Raw genomic sequence first — 23,357 nt, forward strand, 5'->3', positions numbered from 1 at the left:
GAACAGTTTGGTCCTTTCTGTATAGAAGGTGAGGGCCTGCCTAACATCCAGTGTGTGTAGATGCTACTCCTCCCTATTCTTGTGCGATTCCAGGAAGAATACTAGCAGAAATATAGACTGGTTACTATGCGTGAAACCACCTTTGGGAGGAACGCGAGGTTGGGGAGAAACTGTACCTTATACTTAAAGAACACCATATACGGGGGGGGGGGTCTGAAATAAGGCCCCATATCTCTGAGACCATCCTGGCTGAGGTAATCAGTAATAGGAAAGCGACCTTCCAGGAGTGGTACGACAAGGGGCATGATGCCAGCTGATCAAAGGAAGGGCCTGAGAGTCTTAACAGGATCAGGTTTAGGTCTAATGGTGGAATGGGTTCATTAATTTGTGGTTATAATCTCTATAAGCCCTTAAGAAAGTGAATGGACATTTTATGTGAAAAAAAACAACCAACCTACCATCCATTGGAGGATGGAAGGCGGAGATGGCCACTAGGTGCGCTCTAACTAGCGAAATGGCTAGGCCCTGCTGTTTCAGATGAAGTATATACTCCAAAAGTGAGTGGAGAGGTGACCTCATTGGGATGACCACAAGGAGAAATGCTTTCACTTGGCGAGGTAAGTCACTCTAGTAGATGATTTCCTACTATCTAGCAATACCTGGCAGACTTACTCCGAACAGGCCAGCTCCGCTTCCATGGTGCTTCCACGCAGTCAGGTGGAGGTTCAGGTGGTACAATCGGCAGTGATCTTGCGAGATCAGGTCTGGGAGGGGAGGGAGCGGCATTGGGTCACTACTGACAGTTCTGAAAAGGTGCCAAACCAGTGCTGGTGTGGCCATGCTGGGGCTATAAGAATAACCTTTGTTCTATCCTGCTTGACCTTGAGTAAGACTTTGTGCATGAGAGGAATGGGGGAAAAACACATAGAACAGATGCTTTGTCCAATGGAGCAGGAAGGTATCCGTAAGCAAGCCCAGGTTGCACCCACGTAGAGAGCAAATCTGCTGACACTTCATGTTTTGGTTGGTTGCAAACAGATCTCTGAGGGGAATCCCCCCACCACTGGGGTGAAGGGACCACTCATGGTGAGAGGAGAAAGATCTGCTGAGGTGATCTGCCAGATTGTTCCAGGCTCTTGGAAGGTGAGAGGCTTTGAGGTCGATCGAGTGCTTCGCACAGAATAACCACAAGCGAATGGCCTCTTGACACAGGGGGGAAGAGCATGTCCCTCCCGACTTGTTGATGTAAAACATGTCTGCCATATTTTCCATAAAGACTCACTCAACCTTGCCTATAATCTAGAGTATAAACACCTGGCATGCTAGGCGAACCACTCTGAGTTCTCCGACATTTATATGTAAGGAGAGTTCCTCCTGGGACCACAGATCTTGAGTTCTGAGTTGCTCAAGGTGAGCTCCCCAGCCTAGCTCAGATGCATCCAAGGTTAGGGATACTGATGGTTAGGGACTGATGAAGGGAATGCCCATGCCTACCGAACTGGAGTCCCTTCACCAATCTAGAGAGGCGAGGACCTGGGTGGGAACTGTAAGCACCAAGTCCAAATGACGATGGCTTGGCGTGTACGCCGAGGCCAGCCACACTTGAAGGGGTCGGAGGCACAGTCTCACAAGCGGTACTATGTATGTGCATGCGGCCATATGATCCAATAGTCTAAGGCAAAAACAGGCGGTGAAGGAGGACGGAGTTTGCCACAAGGCTTTAACCGGTCCAATAATGGCCTCATGGGGGGGAGGGGTCACCTTCGATAGGCTCACAGCAGACAAGATTTCAATCAGGCTGTGGAAGGACTAACTACCTCCACTTCCAGCCCAAAGTTCGAGGCCACTCTTTTCAACAGCTCCTGGCTACTACTAAGCTCCAGCTTAGCTACTACTAAGTCATTGTGTGGGAGGATAAACACACCCCAAACACTGCCTCATCTGGGTGAGGAGGAGGAAGAGGCCTGCACCAATTGGGTCCCATAAATCTATGTCCTGATGCTTAGTACCAGAGTCCGTGTTGGGTGCCAGTCGTATGGATGGGAGCGCTTCATTCCGAGACTATGGATTACGAGCATCTGAAAGAGGGCTCTTGCATAGGGGGAAAACCCCCACAGGTTCCAAAAAGGCCACTGCATCTGCATAGGCCAGTGCCCACTGTCCCAAGTGCTTGGCAATACCCCTGTACCTGGGTCCATTGACTGGTAGGGCTGACTGGGGGGGCGGAACTGGCTGTGGCTCAAGTGGAAATACGACTCCACTTCCAAGTCCAATGACGAGCCTTCCTCCGGGGACCATGGAGGGGTAGTATACATTGGTGCCAGGGAGAGAAGACCTGCATTGGGGCAAGCAGGGATGGTTTCCCTCTAGAAGGTACCGAGGAGGCCGGTACCGAACAGGCGCTTCGGCCACATGCTCCCTTCTGCTCCCTGGTATTGATGCCACTGACTCCTGTACCGACGGTGACAGCGGCACCAAAAGCCAGGTCTCTGGCCACAACCAACGCCTCCGGGGTACATGGTACGGCAATCCCGCTGGTACCGCATTGCCCCTCCGAAGCAATGGGATGGCCCAGGACTCGACTCAACGGAGCCTGCCTACGAAGCAGAGCCGATGATGCCCCCCTCGGAGCAGGGGCAGAGGAGTGGCCAGACGCTGTCTCCACTGCGCTCCCCGTGCTTGACCCTCTTCAGAGTCAGGGAACGTCCCCTCTCTGTCAGCTGCTTCTTACGTTTTTTTCTTCAGCACCAGTGAAGGAGAATGGTGCAGAGAGTCTCTCATGGCAGGAGGAGCACTCTGTACTGACTCCAAGGTACTGGGTGCTGAGTTGGACCAGCTTAGCTCTGAAGAGGGACAGAGCGCTGACTCCATCATGAGGGACTTCAAGCTGGCCTCCCTGTCCTTCATACAGGGTTTGAAGTGTCAGCAGATCTGGCAGCGGTCCCTGATATGAGTCTCTCCAAGGCACTTCAGACAACTGAAGTGCAGGTCACTCAGGGGCATGGGCTTGCTGCAGGAGGCCCAGGGCTTGAAACCCGGGGATCAAGCAATACTCTGGCACTGGGGACAGACAAAACTCCACTAACACAGCGAGAAACGCCAACTAATCTACAACAGTTCAAACTGTGAACTTAAAGAACTAGGATAGGGAAACCAGGAAAAGGACTAAACTAAGACCACTGAGTAAGAGTTTGCCAAAGGAAAAGAAGATGTTCCAGTGACTATCATGGGCAGTAAGAAGGAACTGGAGGGTGTGAAGCTAACTGGGCCCCTTATACCAGCGCACAGGCACACAGCACAAGAGGGTGCTACAGCCAGCCCAACTGATACCACTGAGGGGAAAAATTCTCTGGAGAATCCAGAGTGCACACACCTAACATGGAATGGACATGAGCAAGCACTCAAAGAACATTTGAACTCAAGATTATTAAATTATAGAATGGAAAGGAAATTGGGCCTCCCAATTGATTTCCCCCCCCCCCAAGAGAATAAAATGATTTTAGTACTTCATATGACAGCTGTATTTGAGTTTAGCTGCTTTAACATGAATGTAACATCCAACAATGTTATGGAAACAATGGTTAAAGCATGCACTTTTTTCCTACAGCAGAATATCATGGTAGAATAGGCAAAGATAGAAACATGCAGTCAAACACCTTTAGGAACAGGAACAAAGTGTGAACTTTAGTAGACTATTATTTCTATCCTCCAAGGAATCTCCAAGAAGAATCAATGGAACACATGGAATGAACATGAAAGATGGTGGTAAAAGCACCAACAAAGTCCATAAATGTCCTCTAGTGACCTTCCACCAGAAGTCTTATAATAAAAGTATATTTACTATTATTTATTATAACAGAATGTGTGTGTATCTGTCTCTCTTTTACCTCAACATTTTCAATGTGATCCTTTGTGAAGCATACAGTAGTTGAAAGGGGAAAAAACCTAAATTCATGAGATAAATTAAGGCTTGTAACTGATGTATTTCACAGTGTTAAAATGTTACATCTGCAGGAAAGTGCAATAACTATTGTAAACTTAAAACTTTACGTATACTTTGAGTACTTTAAAATATTAACATTGTTAGATTTTAGGTTGTACATGCCATACTCCTAGAATTTAACCAGATACTGTATATTTTCCAGTTTCCCTGATCTTATTTCCTGAGCTTGTGCCACAACAGTCTCTGCCAACCAGGAGTAATTGCAGGTAAAATCCTGCGTAGCTTCTGTGGCCCCAGGATAGAATGTGTTTAGTCACTCTATGGTGACAGGGCATATACCATCTGGTTGGTATGTGGCAGCTGTGAGGGGTTAGATTGCTCAGTGCAGACAAAAATCTTCGGAGAATTTAGCTGCCAAATTCTAACCTCCATGAAGCACATGCAAATTGAGATTTTTCAGAAGTTTATAACTTGGCCAAATATGGGAGAATTTTCAGATGGATGGTGAAATGCACAATCCTGACACAAAGGCCACTCTTCTGCCAAATTTGATTTATGTCTTATGTTCCTAAAAGCTTTAGGGTTTCAGCCAGTCACCTGCAGGGGTCAGGAAGGGATCCCCCCTCTCCTCCCAATGTATTCTGTGGTGATTTTTGGTCTCCCTCTTTTGAAGCATCAAAGATGGTCATGCCTGGACATCAGACACTGGATGGGATGAGTGCTCAGAGGTGGCTTCAGGTGCTTAACTGGTTGGTTCTTACCTCACATGCACAAGATATAACTGATCACTATATGTGGTGTTGGGAAGGAATTTCCCCACAGGTCAGATTGGCAGTGACATTGGGGGTTTTTTTGCATTCCTCTGCAGTGTGTGTGTGTGGGTCACTTGCCAGGATTTATCTGGGTGTATCTCACATAATTGTTTTCCTGCCACTGCAGGGGCTTTGGGTATTGGTGCACCTCAGTCACTCCTATTCTCTCCCTGTGACACATAATGCTCCAGTCTTCTGTGGGCTGGTCTAATTTCAGTTATTGAGTTTAGTGGAGAGGTGCTGGGTGGTGGTGGTGGCCTGTACATGGGGTCAGACTAAATGATCTGGTGGTCCCTTCTGAACAAACTCTATGACTATAAACCCACTGGTAACTGATGAAACAGGAAAGTTTGTTTTCCTCTTCCAATCTATGAATCTAGGTATGAGAGGATGAGATGAAATCATCTTACCAGAACTCGAAGGGAAGATGATCTCACATGCCTGTTGATCTCATCCACCCACTGATGGCAGATGGAACTTGGAGAGATTATCAGAGTGGCTCCTGTAGAAACTGGTTTCATTGCTACTAGGCAATGGGGACAATAAAAGGGCTTAATCTTCAAGTTTTCCTCTTTGTAGTTTACACATTCAGCATGCTGCCATAGGTGGCACTTCAGGCACTGCACACGGGCCTTACAGTCAACCAAGCCAAGCTCACCACAAATGCATTCAAAACGATAGTCAGAGGTGTTGAATGGAAAAATGGAACTGGCATGCTGTATGACACTGCCAGCATGTTCTTGGGAGTCTGAAGACTGGTCCTTTAGGACTTCTGCATCATCTGTATGTTTAGATGCACTGAGGACAGGACTGGTGGAATCACTGGACATGAGGTCGCCTTGCAAATCAGCAGACTCCAAGTCCATAACTCTTGGCTGAAGATTTTCTTCTTTTATGCAAGTCTTTTGGCCTGTCTCAGACTTTTTGTTATTTTTGCTAGTTGTACAGTAGTCATGCTCTTCTGCAGGAATGTCCACCTGCCGGGGTGGTTTGACTTTTTCTGAAGATGTGACCTTACTTGCTGATTCTTTGGTTTGAGATTTAGCATTAGGCAAAGAAGTCTTCTGAATCCTTCCAGGACTCCTTGTTGTCTAAAAAATAAAGTAAATTTTAACTGACAATTTTTTTTTGTTCTTTGATGAGGAAAGTATACCCACCTTAGGAGTAAACTGTTAACATTACATATATCTTCTGGTTTGGGCTGGGTTTTGGGGACCAAGTACTCAATATTTGTTTAGAGTTTTTCAAAGTGTTTCACAAACCTCTTGGTCATAAAACTGTAACATCTGCCAACCCTTACAGCAATGTCTTCAAAAATTTATGAAGGACATAGTGAAAGATTTTAACCCCAAAACTTGACCTACTTTGGGTTTTATTTTTGTTGTTCTTTTTGGTACAGTCTACATACTGTAATTCTTTATTTTTGTTTTCAAAGCAAATGCTTGAGGTTTTTGTTTAAAATAAAAGTCAATACCATCAAGCAAGCATTAATGGGGAGCCCTTTAAATAGCATCACTCTGGCAGCATGTAATTGGCAAAAATAAAACAGCTTCATGCAACATTTGCCTTAATTGATACTTTCAACTCTCATTTTACCTGTTTTTTGGTTCTCTCATGCCTCTTTTGTTCTTTGTAATTCTTCCCCAACTTGAAAGATCCAGCCAGACCATGACCTTTAACCTGCTCTACTACTTGTTCTGCAATTAGTTTTTCCAAAGTTCTTTTGAGAAGACGCCGGTTTCTCTGAATGTCATATCTATATATGGCACTGACATACTTAAATATTGCAATGATGGAAGCTCCCTTCTTCACATTCATTTCCTTGACAGCTGCTAAGATCATCACCCGTAAGCCTACATGCAGAACGAAACTACGGTTCAGATAAAATGAAAAGTTATATGGGAGAAAATGTATTCATGTAGCTCTGTAAATGCCTGCAAGTGAATTAAAAGCTGGAAAAAAAAAAAAAAAAAACCTAAGATCGACAACAGAGTAAGCAGTCCTGCTCAAGCTAGTCTTGCAGACCATTACTTTTCAGTCAAGATATTCAATCCTGTCTAAGAGTACATATAAGAGTGGAAACAAAGAAATCTTGTTTTTATTAACAGGGATATGCAAGTACAATATTTTGGTCTGGTCAATAAACCATCTTGCCAGAATGGTTGTACTCTAGGTACAGCTGTGCTGCATGGAGTTCTACAATGCAGCTCACAACTGGTTTTACTTTAAAATGGTAAAATGGTTTTATCTTTAAGATGGTTTATGATGGTTTATTAGTAAGGACGATTACATTCCCAGAGTGCAGTGCTATATTCTTGAGGAAAACTATACCTCTGCATCAGAGATAAGGCGATCAGTAAACTGCTCCCCTCATACAAATCAGGTGCAGCCCTTGCGCTCCTGGTAAGTTGCCAATTCAACCTCAATAAGCAAACTGTTTTACATAAATTTTGTCTCTCCATGAATACTTACTGGGATACTGTACTTTCTCCTTTGACTTAAGCTCCACTTTCTTTGTTTTTTTCTTTTTGTTTCCTTCAGTAGGCTGGGGTGGAACGAAGAAGTTCACCAATTTACCCTAATAAAAACAACACCCAATATCGGTAGGAGGACGTATATCTGTGACATAATTTTGAACTGTTTTATGAAATTAATATTTTCAAATAGACTAGCAAAAAGCATTTTTACTTCAAAGTCATCAGTTCCTCATTAAATACGTTCACAGGACCACAGGAATTGCCATGCTGGATCAGACCCAAGGTCCATCTAAACCATTTTCCTCCCTCAGACAGTGACCAGTGCCAGATGCTTCAAAGAAAGGCACAAGAACTTCATGGTAGGCAGATGTGGAATAATCTGCCCCCCACATTAAGTTTCACCCTGATCTTTAATAGGTTGAAACTGACAAATTCTGAAGTATGAATTTAAGAGCTCTTCTGAAACTGCTGTTAATTATAACTCTGGATATTCTTGATATCCATATAAATATCCAATCTTTTCTTAATTCTTGTTAAGTTCTTAAACTCCACAATTTTCTGTGCAATGAGTTCCACGGTTTAATTATACATTGTATAAATATTTCCTTTTATCAGCTTTGAAATTCCCAACCTTTTAATTTCATTGAATGTGTCCTTATTCTTGTGATAGGAGACAACAGAAAATTCTTATCTACTTTCTGTATACCATTCATGATTTTATATACTTTTATCATGTCCCTTTTTATTCATCTCATTTCTTACATAACACTCCCAATCTTTTTCATCTTTCTTTATATGATAATTTTTCCAGGTCCCTGACCATACTAGTTCTGTAATATTCTTTTAGAAATGGGTATTTCAGTACTGCATGCAGTATTCCAGGCCACACCACTGATTTACATAAAGACATAATAATATTCTTTGAATTATTCATCATCCCATCCTTTATGCATCCTAATATCTTGTTAGCTTTTCTAACTGCTGCTGTACATTGAGTTGAAGTCTTCATTTAGCTATCTATAATGATGCTCAGCCCTTTTCTTGAGTTGCTACAGTTAACTGAGAAAGTGTATGAGTACTTTAGTTGACACTGGATTTAATTTGCCATCATGATGCCCAATCACCTATCTTGTTTTGCTCCCTTTGAAGTTCCTCACAATCTTCTCTGGTGCAAACTAACCTAAAAAATTGTGTGTAATCTGCACTCACCCCCCTTTTCATATAATTAATAAATATATTAAACAGCATAGGACTTAGTACATAACCTTGAGGCACCCCGCTGTTAACCTTTTGTCATGACAAAAATAGATCATTTAATCCTACTCTTTGCTTTGTCTCCTAGGGAGCTTGCCTCTCACCCTAAGTCTAATTAGTAGCCTCTTGTGTGGAACTTTGTCAAAAGCCTTTACGAAGTCTAAATAAAATTATGTCCACTGGCTCTTCTTTAGCCACCACATTGACCAGCTAAAAGAATTCTAAGATTAGTGAGACAGTTTTCCTATGCACAAACCATATTAGTTAGACTGTATCATATCATAAAATAATATAGAACTAGAAAGGTTATCTTATCATTTCATCCAGTTGTCTAAGTACACATTTAAAGTTTACTGGTCTATAATTCCCCAGATCATCCTTAGAGCCTTTTGTAAATATAGATACATTTTCTACCCTCCAGTTCTTAGGAACAGTGGCTGTTTATAATTAGAAATTGCATATTTGTTAGCATCTCCATCACTTCATACTTAAGTTCCTTCCGAACTCTTGGATGTATCATCAGGGCCTCATGACTTTCTGCTTTTTAATGTGAAAGATAAGGTGGGTGAGGTAATATTTTTTACTGGACCAACTTCTGTTGGTGAGAGAGGTAAGCTTTTGAGCCACAAAGAGCTGTGTGTGGCTCGAAAGCTTGCCTCTCTCACCAACAGAAGTTGGTTCAATAAAAAAATATTACCACACCCACCTTGTCTCGCTAATATCCTGTGGGACCACCACAGGTACAACTACACTGCTTTTTAATTTATCAGTTTGCTTCAGCACCTCTTTTTCTGATATCACAATCTCCAAGACTACACATAAGAACGGCCATACTGGGTCAGACCAAAAGGTCCATCTAGCCCAGTATCCTGTCTTCCGACAGTGGCCAATGCCAGGTGCCCCAGGGGGAATGAACAGAACAGGTAAACATCAAGTGATCCATCCCCTGTCGCCCATTCCCAGCTTCTGGCAAACAGAGACTAGAAACACTATCCCTGTCCATCCTGGCTAATACCGATTAATGGACCTATCCTCCATGAATTTATCTAGTTCTTTTTTGAACCATGTTATAGTCTTGGCCTTCACAACATCCCCTGGCAAGAAGTTCCACAGATTTACTGTGTGTTGTGTGAAGAAATACTTACTTTTGTTTGTTTTAAACCTGCTGCCTATTAATTTCATTTGGTGGCCCCTAGTTCTTGTGTTATGAGAAATAGTAAATAACACTTCCTTATTTACTTTCTCCACATCAGTCATGATTTTATAGACCTCTATCATATACCCCCTTAGTCATCTCTTTTCCAAACTGAAAACACAGTTTTATTTATCTCTTCTCATACCGCAGTCGTTCCATACCCCTAATCATTTTTGTTACCCTTTTCTGAACTTTTTCCAATTCCAATACATCTTTTTTGAGATGGGGCGACCACATCTGCACGCGGTATTCAAGATGTGGGCATACCATGGATTTATATATAGAGGCAATCTGATTTGCTGTCTTACACCATCTTTATTAGCAGAAAAGAGCAGATCTAGAACAAAAATCGCCCAACAATCTCAGCAGTGAAGATCAATAAAAAAAAAATTAGCTTTTCAAGTGTCCTTGTCTTTCTTAATTGCTCCTTTGAATTCTGGTGATCCAGTGAACCCACTGATGTTTTGCAGGCTTCCTGCCTCTGATATATACTTAAATAATCTCTTAGTTTATTTATATTTAAAAAAAAATCCTAAGTTATTTGAGTTTTGAAATCCATTCTGGCTGTAATTTATGCTCCTGTTTATTGGCTTCACTTCACAAAGGTCAGATTTCCAAAGTTTGAAAGATTTCTGTTTGGGTTGAATAGCCTGTTGTAACTTTCCACTTAGTCTTCAAATTATTTATTTGTATTACTCGAGTGCCTAGAAGCCCTAATCATAGACATTGTGCTAGGTGCCATACAAATACAGAACAAAGGACAGTCCTTGCTCCAAAGAGATTACAATCTTGGCTTACTCCTTACCGTCATGGTTCCCTTTTTCCTCAGCAGTACACACATCTTGCGAGACTAATTTTTAAGTAGCATCCAAGCCACCTCTATGGATTTTACTTCCTTTAGTTTTTATTTTAGGGACCTTTTGACTAAACTGCTCATTTTGTTGAAAATTCTTTCTAAAATTTCGCATCACTTTTTGAAGCATCACCTGCCCTTTAGATGTTTAACCTAATTATATATTGTGGTCACTATTACTTAGTGGATCAGCTACTGTCACTGAATTAACTCCTGTGTGTTACTTAAGACAAAGTCAAGATTAGCCTCTTTTAGTGTGCTTCAGAACTAGCTGTCCCAAGAAGCAATCACTTAAGCGTCAAAAAGCTGTTTCTCCAGACACTGTCTTGTTAGTGCCACTTGACCAGCTGGGTAATTGAAATCCTCCATTATCATCATCTTATTAGATTTTGTTGCCTCTGATCTCTCTCAATGTTGTGTATTCAATTTCCTTTTCTGGATTCAGAGGGCAGCAGTGTGCCCTACTATTTACACTTTCATAGACTGGGATTTCTATCCCTAATAGATTCAACTGCATGGTGCTTTTCATTCATTATTTTTCTCTCATTAGATTCCATGGAATTCGTTAGATACAGTACTACTCTCCTACCTCTTTGGTGACGGCCATCTTTCTTGTATGGTTTGTAACCAGGTCTTACAGTAACCCACTGGCTTTTGACATTCCACCACATTTTTGTAATGCCTGTTATATCAAGGTCTTGGTCCATTGCAAGGCATTCTAGTTAACCTGTTTTTGCTTTTAAACTTCTTTCATTTATAGCTTTTAATCGTGAGTAGGTGTCTGTTTCTATGTAACTCCATAATCTGACATCTTACTGATTTTACGGAATTTACATCTGTGTTTTTATCCTGCTCCTGTTCTAGTTCAGTTGCAATTTGCATCCTACCCTGGCAACTTTTGAAGGCATGTTCATAAAAATCAAGACATTAGGGGTCTGCTTCTGCCTAATTTTTAAGCACTGTGCACCTCAGCACACTCACTACACAGCGCACACAGCACAACTAGGTGGCAGCAGCCAGCAAGAGCGAGGCACAGAGCCAACCCTATGGGCAGGAGGAGAAGAGCTAACCTGAGCCTGGTAGGTTGGATTTTTTTACGACCCAACCCAACACTTGCAGTCGGTCACGTTGATTTTAGGATAGGTTGTAGGGTTCTACATTGTCAAGTACAATACACAAAATTTTAATAGTTGAAAGAAAATAGGTTGTTACAGTAAGTCTTTTAGATGGCAAGATTCTATGAAGAAACATATATGGATAGAGACCTCTAATATTTTTAATGTAATACATGCTACTGGGAATTGTATGATTATGAGAGACTTTAATTTCCCAGATATAGATTGCAAGACAAGTGCTACTAATAACAGTAGGGCCCAGATATTCCTGGATGTGATGGCTGACAGATTTCTTCACCAAGTAGACACCAAACCAACTAGATGGGATGCCATTTTAGATTTAGTATTGGTAAGTGGCAAGGACCTCATAGAAGAGCTGCTTGTCGAAGACAGCCTTAGTTTGATTGACCATGACCTAATTCAGTTTAAACTAAATGGAAGGATAAACAAAAATAGGTCTGCAAATAGGGTCGCTGACTTCAAAAGGGCAAACTTGAAAAAAATCATGGGAATTAGTCAGGGAACAGGACTAGACTGAAGAATTCCAGGATCTGAAGGTGGAGAAGGGTTGGAATTACATTAAGTCAAAGTTGTAGAAGCTATCTGAAGCCTGAATCCCAAGCAAGGGGAAAAAATTCATAGGAAAGGGTGGCAGACCAAACTGGATGAGCAAGAATCTCAAACAGAGTATTAAGAGAAAGCAGAAAGCTTACAAGAAATGGAAGATGAGAAGGATCAGCAAGGAAAGCTACCTCTTGGAGGACAGAAAGTGTAGGGGAAAAGTGAGAACTGTCAAAAGCCGAGCAGAATTGAACCTTGCAAAGGAAATTAAAACCAATAGTAGAAGGTTCTATAGCCATATAAATGAAAACAAAACAAGGAAAGAAGTGAGACCGCTAAGCATTGAGGATGGGCTGGAGATTAAAGATAATTTAGGCATGGCTCAACACCTAAACAAATACTTTGCCTCAGTTTTTAATAAGGATAATGAGGAGTTTTCATCAGTGACAGGGTAGCTAATGGAAACGAGGATATGGAAGTAGCAATTACCACGTCTGAGGTGGAAGTCACAGTCAAAGAGCTTAATGGGATCAAATTGGAGGGTCCAGATAATCTCCATGCAAGAATATTAAAGGAGTTGGCACACTAAATAACAAGCCCAACAGGAAAGATTTTTAATGAAGGGGTTGTACCCTGTGACCAGAGAATTGCTAATATAGCGCCTATTTTTAAGAAGGGGGGGGGGGGAAGTGACCCAGGAAACTACAGGCCCATTAATTTGACCTCAATTCTACACAAATTTTGAAAGACAGAGTAGTTAAGGACAGAGGTAAATGGTAATTGGGATAAAATACAACATGGTTTTATGAAAGGTGGATTGTGCTAGACCAACCTGATCTCTTTCTTTGAGAAGATAACTCATTTTTTAGACAAAAGAAATGCAATAAGGATCTACCTGAATTTCAGTAAGGCATTTGATGCAGTTCTACATGGGAAATAATTAGGTAAACTGGAGAAGATGGGGATTAATATGAGAAGTGAAAGGTGGGTAAGGAACTGGTTAAGACTGGAGATTACAACAAGTCATACTGCAACGTAAAAGGTCAGGCTGGAGAGAGGTTACTAGTGGAGCTCCTCTGGGATCAGTCTTGGGACCAATCTTATTTAACATTTTCATTCAAGACCTTGGCACAAAGTGGATGACACAAAATTGGGAGGTATTGCCAATATGGAGGAGGACTAGAATATCATACAAGAATATATGGAGGACTTGGAAACTGGAGTAATAGAAATGGGATGAAATTTAAGAAAGATTAATTCAAACTGGAACAGGTGCAGGGAAGGGCTACTAGGATGATCAGAGGTGTAGAAAACCTACCTTATGAGAGGAGACTCAAGAAGACTTGGCTTGTTTAGCCTAACCAAATGAAGGTTGAGGGGAGATATGACTGTTCTCTATTAGTACATCGGAGGATAAAAAATACCAGGGAGGGAGAGGAGTTATTTAAGTTAAGTGCCAATGTTGACACAAGAACAAATGGATATATACTGGCATCAACGAGCTTAGGCTTGAAATCAGATGAAGATTTCTAACAATCAGAGGACTGAAGTTCTGAAACAGCTTTTCAAGGGAAGCAATGGGGGCAAAAAATCTAACTTGTTTTAAGACTGAGCTTGATAAGTTTATGGAGGGGATGGTATGATGAGATGGGCCACATGCCACTGTAGGCAATCTGTGACTGCCAGTAGCAAATATCCCCAATGGCCTGAGGTAGGCCAATAGAGGGAGAGGGCTTTGAGTTACTACAGAGAATTCCTTCACAGGTGTCTGACTGGTAGTTCTTGCCCACATGCTCAGGGTCCAACTGATCACAATATTTGGGGTCAGGAGGGACTCCCCCCTCCAGGCCATATTGACAGAGACCCTGGTGTGTGTGTGTGTGTGTGTGTGTGTGTGTGTGTGTGTGTGTGTGTGTGTGTGTGTGTGGTGGTGGGGGGGGAGGGAACGACTCAGGTCACTTGCTGGTTTAAATTAGAGTAAACGGTGGATTCTCTGTAACTTGAAGTCTTTAAATTGTGATTTGAGGACTTCAGTAACTCAGCCAGAGTTTATGGGTCTATTACAGGAGCAGGTAGGTAATCTGCTGGCAGGCCGCAAGGCAGGCAGGGACGTGCTAGCTGCCGCTTCCCACAGCTCCCATTGGCTGAGAAAGGCAAACCGCGGCCACTGGGAGCTGCAGGCAGCCGTGCATGCAGACGGTCAATGTAAACAAACTGTCTTGCGACCCACCAGCAGATTACCCTGATGGGCCACCTGCGGCCCATGGGCCGCAGGTTGCCAACCACTGATCTAGTTAGAATGTAATACACAATGGAATGTGGAGAAGTAAATTCCCTGTACACAGATGAATTAAGATATCCCAGTGAAGACTACATAATGTGCGTGCATGCATACAAGGCCACAATTTGATTCGTTTTCTATAAGTCTCAGTTAAAATAGACTTTACCTGGAATCTCTGCACTTTTACCATCCCTTTTTCTAAAAAGCAAGCTAATAAAGTAACTTGCCTACCACTGAGACTTTGTTCTTCATTCACATCAATGACAAACAATACAAATTGCTCCTCATAGTATTTTGTACTGTTCTCCTATTCACATCACAAAGGACCACGTGCTAACAGACAAAAACTATTTCTTTCACTTACACAGCTTTTCATTATAGTCTTTGCCACACAAAAAATGACAGCTAAACACCAGGAACATGCCTCACATATTAGAAGTAACTTATTTGTTCCCAAAATCTACCATAGTTCTCTCACCTCAGGTAGTGTCAGAACATCTTGTTTAACATCTCGTTGGGTGTGTGTCAGAATAAGAGCCAGTACCTCTACTGTCTTTCCAAGACCCATCTCATCTGCCAGGATTCCTCCAGGCCATGGAGGCCCTGCAACTGGGTGTTCACGGATAATGCTAAAGATTAAAGACACACCCAAACAAAACTTAACAAGTTACAAACTAGTGTGACCAGAAGAGTAGTCTGTGTTCAAAGTAGCAGAGATAATGAATAATTTCTGCAAGCTACACATACAGAGAGAAATATGCACCTGTGTTTAAAAAAATTGCTTTGGTGACTATGTTTAAAAAGATTACAAAACAATAGCTTACATAATTTTCAAAAGGTTAAGATAAACAAAATCTGCATAAAGCAACTATACACTACAGTACACAAACATATTTACTTCTCACAAAATTCATAATTTGTTAAATCAATACTAGTTACTGTACTGATCTATTTTCTTGTCCAAAGATCAATAGAAAAATGAAAGTTTATACCGTCTCTTTGCTGTAACCTTTACAAACTTGGAACACAAAATTGAAGGGTTGTCGCCTCCAAGTCATTAATTAAAAAAAAATAATGAATCCGTTACACTTGAATTAAGAAAAAAGTTCCTACAGCGAATATACTGATGCCTTTAACCTACAATTTTCTTTTCCCCACCATGCCCCCACATTTTCTTCTTTCATATTAAATATCCTACAGCTCTTATTCTGCATTTGCTAACTGAAAAGGCACAGTTATTATTTATCCAATTCTCTTCATGTGAAGGTTTCTAACAAAATTTTCACAAAGTGCCATGTTTAGGTGCTGCCAGGAACAACAGTTTTCCCTCTACAAAACAAAATGAAAACTCACCAGCCAGTAAATGGATTATAGTAGAGTTTTACTCCATCTGGAGTGATGACCTCTCGCCATAGAAAGTGTAGTGTGTTTTCTATAGAGAAGGAGACCACATGAATATTACAAGATTTTTCTATCAATAATATAGTGCTTAGAACTGCTCAGCATTATTAGGACATTTAAAGACAAACAGGAACCAAAAACTGGAATTAGCTCGCCTGTAACTGGAAGTTCTTTGACATGTGTGGTCCCTATCTGTACTGCACATGTGAGTGTGTGCACGCACCATATGCCCATGTCCAGAAATTCTAACAAACAATATCCGTTGCCCCGCAAATGCACAGTAGTTCTTCTCATGCTCCAGACTGAGGGAGTAAGAGGAAGTGCGGGCTAATACCTCTCTAGTTCCTCTTCTTACTGCAAATCCAGTAGGATCCAAACAAGAGAGGGGACAGACAGTGGGTAATGGAATTCAGACAGGGACTACATATCTCAAAGAACTTCCAGTTATAAACAAGTAACCTCCATTTCTTTTTCCAGTGCTTGTCCCTATGTGCATTCCATACAAGTAATTGAGAACCTGTATTTAGACTGGAGGTGGTGAGGGAGACAAAGAAGCAAAGATGCTTGAAGTACTACGGTTCCCACAGCACTGCAGAGGACTAAACTAGCTTGTAATGTTTTGTGAACATGTGAATGGAACTCTAGGTAGCCACTCTGCATATGCCCAGTAATGGTACTTCATCCAGGGATGCTGTAGAGCAGTGGCCCCAAACTGTGGGGCATGCCTCCCTATTGGGGTGCGGAGAAACATGCAGGGGGAGGGGGAAGAGATACAGTGGGGCCCAGGCCAATCCCCATGTGGGGTGTGGAGGGAGTGCCACCCAGTCCTGCTCCACCCCCAACCAGCTCCAGCCGCAGCTCTACTCTGTCCCTAGCCATAGCTCCACTCTGCCCCCTGCTCAGCTCAGGCCCCAACCACAGATCCACTCTGCCGCCTGCTCCAACCCCAGCCCTGCCCACATTCCCTCTCCGCCTCTAGGCCAGCTCCGCCTCTAGGCCCAGCTCTTCCCCCATACCCAGTTCTGCCCCCATCTCCACTTTCAGCCCAAGCTCCTCCACTGAGCCAACTGTGCAGTAATGGAGGGAGCGCGCGGACAGATTCCATAACTGGTAACGGGGGCGGGGGGAGAGGAAGGGTTTGGGCACCAGTGCTGTAGAGGCACCTTGTGCTCTCATGGTGGAGAAATATGTACTAATTGATAGCTCACAGTGAAGCGCCCAGAAATCCATTTAGATACTCTGAGAGGATATAGCTTGTTCTCGCAACCTTTCTGCTATTGCAATAAATAAACCTTTGTGATTTTCTGATCGATTTGGTCCTCTACAGCCAGAGCACCAAGACACATCTGACATTGAGGGAATGAAGTCTTCTCTCTTCGGCAGCGGCATGGGGTTTCCAGGAAGAATACAAGTAAGTAGATAGTTTGGTTGTCACGGAACTCAGAAATAACTACGGGGAGGAATTTAGGATGGAAGCGAAGGAAGATCTTTCCCTTATGCAAAACAGTACATGGTGGGTCTGCCATGAGGGCTCCCATCTTACTCACACTTCTGGCTCAGGTAATAGAAACTAAAAATACAACCTTCATGGACAGGTGGGACATGGAGAATGTTCCCAAGGGAAAGATATCTTGCTCTGCCCTGTTATGTAAAAGGCTGTGTGGTGACATTGTCTGACATTACTTGGGCATGAAAAGAATGAATGAGTGGAAGAAAAGCCCTACATGCCAGGAAGACTGTCCTCAGTTCCAGCAGACTGATGTGCAGTCTGGCCTCCTGTGGATCCAGATACTTTTATGGCGTGGTTGTTCAGGTAAACACCCTAACCCATAAGGGATCCATCTGTTATGATGGTGACACAGGGGGCAAGAGTGATGAAGGGGACACCTATTCTTACTCGATCCAGGTTCAACCAGCAGGTAAAAGAAGCGATAGTGGGAATAGTCACTTTGGTGTTGAAGTGATCCATGCCTGGTAAGTAGATTTACCGGAGTCAGGCCTGTAGACAGTGTAGATGAAGCCTGGCGAATGGCATCACAAGTTCACAAGGTCATGTGGCCTAGAAGAGAAAGGCACACTTTGACCAGAGTCTTCAGTCTGCAAGTAATCTGTGCTATCAGATGGCTCATTAACTGAAATCTTTCCATGGGGAGAAATGCTCTTACTCACATAAAGTTTATCATCTGTGTGGGTGTATTAAAACAGACTTTTCTTTGTTCCTGCTCAAAGTTGCCGATCTAACCTCATGGCCGGAGCAACCTATTAGGAGTCAGTCGTTGAGATATGGGAAAACTGTCTAACCCCGACATCTCATTTGGGCTGCCACCACAGAGAAGACCTTAGTGAATACTCTGGGTGCTATAGAATGTCCAATGGGAAGGGCTCTGAACTGGAAATGTTCCCGACCCACTAGAAACTGAAGGAACTTTTGTGGGACAGATTAATATCTACATAGAAATAAGTGTCCATGTTGAGAGCCATGAATCACATGTACTGGGAGGAGATTATTGATGCTAGTGTAACCATCCTAAATTTCGATTTTTGAAGGGGTTCAGTTACCAAAGGTCCAGAGTGGGTCTCCCCCTCCATCTTTCTTTTGAGAACTAAAAAATAAGGGAATAGAACTCTCTCTCTTTTGATACCAAAGTGGCACTTGGTCTATTGACCCTCAGAGGAGGAGGGAGTCCACCTCTTGTTGAAAAATAACCTCATGAAAGTGGTCCTTGAAGGGGGACTGGGAAGGGAGTTTGTGGGGAGAGAGGAAGAGAAATTCTATGAACTATCTTTGGTGGATAATTTCTAAGACCCCCAACTGTGTGTCATGATAGGAGTCCCAAATGTGAGCAAAAAGTGAGAGAGGGCTCCAAAAGATAAGGGGAGGTAAGAGGTGGGTGGCATCAATAGCGGTGGGTCGATCTCAGCTGAAGCATCAAAAGTAGTCTTTAGTGGATGGCTGGGAATGGATAAAGGTCGTGGTAGCAGAGGGGACTGAAAACCAAGGCCTCTAAATCCTCTGACATTTATGAAGGGGCTCAGCTGGATGCGGGTGGTACTGGAATCTCCCATTGTAGGCAACACGTGAAAGTCAGTTTGTTTCAGTGCACCTTGTGCAACTGTAAACCGACGAGTGATGCGCAGATGCATCTGCACATTTCTGGCCACATGTTTTTGCCACAGCCTGCTTTCTTCACTGATGCTTCTCTTTGGCTTTTTCTGTGCTGATATTCTCGATGGCTTTAACTGCAGACCAACAGGTCTGCTGCCATCCTGATCAACCGGCAGCAGCAGCTTCCCATGTGTTTGGATCGGCTTTGCCAGTTTTTAGGTGAGTTTTGAGAATGTCTGTACATCATTTTCATTGACCTCTCAGTGTACACGTTCTTGTTTTCCACTGTCCATGAAATATGGCTTTGTAGAGTCACATAGCATCCATACATACAAGGTAATCAGCCCAATGAAGTTGCACTTGTTTGATTAGGGATTCAACACTAGTCATGCAGCACCAGTCCAGGAGTCCAATGGTTGGTATCCTGTCAGACCATTTAATATTACTCTAGTTCCTTCAACTGCCTGATACAGAGTGCCCAAATCAAAGGTCCAGAATGGGTCTCCACCTTCCTTTTTTTTGGGGGGGGGGACTGAGGAATAAGGGGAATAGAACCCTCTCCCTTGATACTGTGGTGAGACTTGTTCTATCGCCCCTTGCTGGAGGAGGGAGTCCACCTCCTGATAGCAGAACGTCTGAGGAGGAGATGGCCTTGATCTACACACCTGCCTCTGGTGTTTTCTCCTTGGGCCCAGGATGTCAATTCCCAGGAAGTGTATAGTCTTTCAATGAGTGAAGGGACTAATCCTTTTTCTTACTGAACAGTTCAACTTGTTGAAAGGCAAATCCTATATGGTGTTCTGGACCTCCCTGGAAACCCCGAGGGGCTTATAACTATGCCAGTGGCTAAGCCCTGGATGGGTGGTCCATTGCAGCTTAATGGATGGCTTTGCCTCTCATTTGCCATCCTCCATGAAGGACTGAAATTGGGCTCTGTCCTCGGGGGAAGCTTGTCCTTGAAGTTATATTTTGCTGACGAAGCCTGGTAGATACTGATATGGAATGGCTCTCTCCATGGCTGCCTGTACCACCAGAAAATTGGGTGATGGGAGGGGGAAAAAGACTGGGGTGCGTCGGACCACTCTCGCTGGCTCCATGATGGCCAATCAGGAGCACCATCTTGCTTGGACCTTTAGGCTACAGAATAGCCGGTGTTGGAGGTCCTGGACCTCCTCCACTGGTATTTGGAGGTCATTGGCTATCCTCTGAAGTAGCTCCTGGTACTGCCTATAGTCACTTGGCAGAGATAGTGAGGATGAAGATGAGACTCATCAGCACCTGCAGATCTGGATCAATGTCGTTCTCCTCATACTCTGATGGATCTGGTGGATGCCAAGTAGGAGAAGCATGGTACGATTCATGAATGGATCTTTTCCTTAGGGGTCCACAGGCCACAATAAGGCCAAAAGGAGGGATCAACCGGATGTGGGGCCCCACTGCATCAGGTACTAGCAGTGCTTAGGGAAGTTATATCTGGGAGGATGGCATCCAGAACTCAACTGCCTATCAAAGCTCAGCTCCCTCTGGGGAGAAAAGAGACCATCCAGGGCATCTGATTCATCCGCATCTGAGAACTGTTCTCTCTCCATTCATGGGGCCAACAATACTAGAGGATGCATGCTCCTGCCTGAGGGCTGGAGACGGGATGGTTCTTGTGTCATGAAAGCCGTTTAATCCTCCAGTATGGCAATGTCCCTCAAGAGGACAGGGCTGGAGAGGATAGGAGGATGAAGGTATGGGAGGAATACATCCTCCAGTGTAAGGTAGGTGTCCGTATGACCCAGGATTCGGGATGTTTCAATGGTCGGGACCAATGGTTTTGACGTGTTCCTGGAAGTTATAGTTGGGTAGTCCTTTGAAGTACCGATGAAGAGTCAGGTCCAGCACTTTTGGATGGAGCTGGCAGTTGTTGGTCCTTGTGTTTCAGAGCCAGAGCCACTGATGGAACCAACAGATCCTTTTTCTTGTGTGTGCTACCTTTCAGCCTGGGGTTTTTTTAGTGGCCCTGGCACCACAGTATCCAAGTGTGAGGCTCTCCTGTCTTGGGCAGGTTCAGGGAGGGAATCTCTTCATTTATGAACATATCTGGATGGGGATCTATCTTTGTGACCATGAGAGTGGCCCCTACTCTCCTGGGAAGTCTGGGAAAAAGATTCCTTGGCTTAGCAGCCATAGACTCCACTCCTAAGCTTGTGCTTGGAGGGGCACTACTCATTTGATCGGGCTGATATACAGAGACATCTCCTTGACCCAGATCATAGTGATGTCTCATAGCCTTCTTCATAAGGTATTTCCTTAATCAAAGCTCATGAGCTTCACATGTTCATGGTGGAAACAAGTGAGATGCTTCACTCTGCAGCACTATGCTTCTCACCCAAGCAGTAGAGACAGCGTTGGTGATCATCACTCATGGAGAAGAAGCAAGGGCAGGAGACGCAGCTCTTGAATCCCCAGGACTCTGGGCATATTCCCAGACTACAAGGAGGGAGCCCCCAGTATGGGGGAAGAGAACAAGCTATACTACCTACACCAGTGGTCCCCAATGCGGTGCCTGCGGGCGCCATGGCGCCCACCGGGGCATTTATGTGCACCCGCCTACTGATGACGGCTCTTGGCGGCATTTCGGCGGCGACACTTCTCGATGATGCCGCTTTTCGGCGGCTGGTCGTCCGGCGCCGCCACTCTCTTCTGGGAACATGAATATGCTATTGCAACAGAAAGGTTGGGGACCACCTTATACTAATATAAAAGCTATAAAACTATTTACAGTACCTATTTACAGGCTATCAAAGAGAAAAGCTGGAGAAATCTGCAGACATGGGGTTCCAACTCAGGCCATGCAGCAGTAAGAAGGAACTGGAAAGGCGTCGGTCTGTACTGCCTCTTATGTCTTCAGTCTGGAGCACGAATAGAACTACTCCACATGTGTGAGCCAATGGGCATGGTTTGTTAGAATTTCCGGACTTGGACATATGGCGCACGTGCACCCATATAGGGAATACACATAGGGACCAGCACTTGAAAAAGAATCATCAGAGCGCTAGGGTCAACAAGCTTGGTCAATTGTTCCCTGGGTCACCAGAACTATATACTGTAAAAAAATATAATCCTTAGTCTAGAACTCTGGCTTCTTGTTGATCCATGTTGATTATAACATGTCCACAGCAATGCAGAATCAATGCCAAAACTGCTCCAAAAGACCTACACCTCTATCCCGATATAACGCGGTAAGATTTTTTGGCTCCCGAGGACAGCGTTGTAATCGGGGTAGAGGTGTATTACGATTATAAAAGTAATGAACAATAGTAGGGAAATTCAGTGTGTAGCCCAAAATATTCTGAAGTGTGGCTATTGATCATGGAGAGTAGCTATTTTTCAAACTTAAATACTTCAATTATAAGACAACTTTATTTTGTGAAATGTTATATTTTGAAACAATAGTAAAACCCAACACATCCAGGTTGACAATGTCTATATTAAGTTCTAGACCAACATGAAAACGGCTCACAATTTAAAAAAAAAAAAAACCACATAAAAATAACTTAACTAGTTGCCTCAAACACAACTACAATTTTTAGTATTAAATTAATAAAAACAAATCTTCCAATTACTTAATTATCGAGGAGACTATTCTAATAAAATTGTGCTAGTGCATATTCAATCCTTTTTGATACTGTATTGTTCATTTATTTTCAGTAGTGTTATAATCAAGTCCAAGGCCATGTACTTGCCATTGGTAGGGTTGTTTCTGAAATTCTCCCGTTGCAACATCCAGTTCACAGCCTCACTTTGGTATGGCCTCAGTACTGGAATTAATGCAGAGTGCTGTACGTCCTCCCTCAAAAACTGGATTTCCTGCTGATGTGTGTGCCTCACAAAGTCATACAGCTCTTCAATATTCTGTCGTTCCAGCTCTCTGTCAGATTCTTCCTCATCCTCCTCCAACACATCTGCATATACGAAGAAGCATATTCATTATCATCTTACCCCATCTTTATCAGCCACTAGCAATACCTCAATTAAATAAGCTTAGCTTTATTGCTACATGTTTAGTTAATATATGAAAACAGTTAAGCACTGCTTCCATAAAGAGTATGAACTGAGTATATTTTAGTTGATTGTTTCTGATGGGGGTGGCAGTAGTAGACAAAGATGGGAATTAAATTCCTGAATCTTAACACTGGCATTTTTTCAGACTGCAAACCTACCAAATGCTTAGGAGCAAGAAGAGGTGGTTCCTTAGCAGGTGCTGGGCCCAAATATTAGCCATTTGAAGTATGGATACTCCAGTGTTTCTTCTCTAGTGAAGCCCCAATAGGACATACAGCAAAACAAGGTCTTTTTAATTTAAGCATGCTA

The 23,357-nt window shown here is 43.2% G+C and overlaps 1 protein-coding gene across 1 annotated transcript in view; it reads right to left on the reverse strand.

Annotated features, from left to right (window-relative positions):
• The window catches only part of SHPRH (SNF2 histone linker PHD RING helicase), a 138,714-nt gene that overhangs the window by 83,893 nt on the left and 31,464 nt on the right, over positions 1–23,357 (reverse strand). Inside the window, exons 4-9 of the mRNA XM_065400525.1 lie at positions 22,730–22,948; positions 15,845–15,923; positions 14,970–15,120; positions 7,228–7,333; positions 6,352–6,608; positions 5,166–5,846 (exon numbers count right to left, since the gene is read on the reverse strand). Of these exons, the coding sequence (XP_065256597.1) occupies positions 5,166–5,846; positions 6,352–6,608; positions 7,228–7,333; positions 14,970–15,120; positions 15,845–15,923; positions 22,730–22,948 (1,493 nt within the window). The remainder of the gene's footprint in view (positions 1–5,165; positions 5,847–6,351; positions 6,609–7,227; positions 7,334–14,969; positions 15,121–15,844; positions 15,924–22,729; positions 22,949–23,357) is intronic.

The sequence above is a fragment of the Emys orbicularis genome, chromosome 3, assembly GCF_028017835.1.
Source record: "Emys orbicularis isolate rEmyOrb1 chromosome 3, rEmyOrb1.hap1, whole genome shotgun sequence".
In the NCBI taxonomy this organism is placed as follows: domain Eukaryota; kingdom Metazoa; phylum Chordata; order Testudines; family Emydidae; genus Emys; species Emys orbicularis.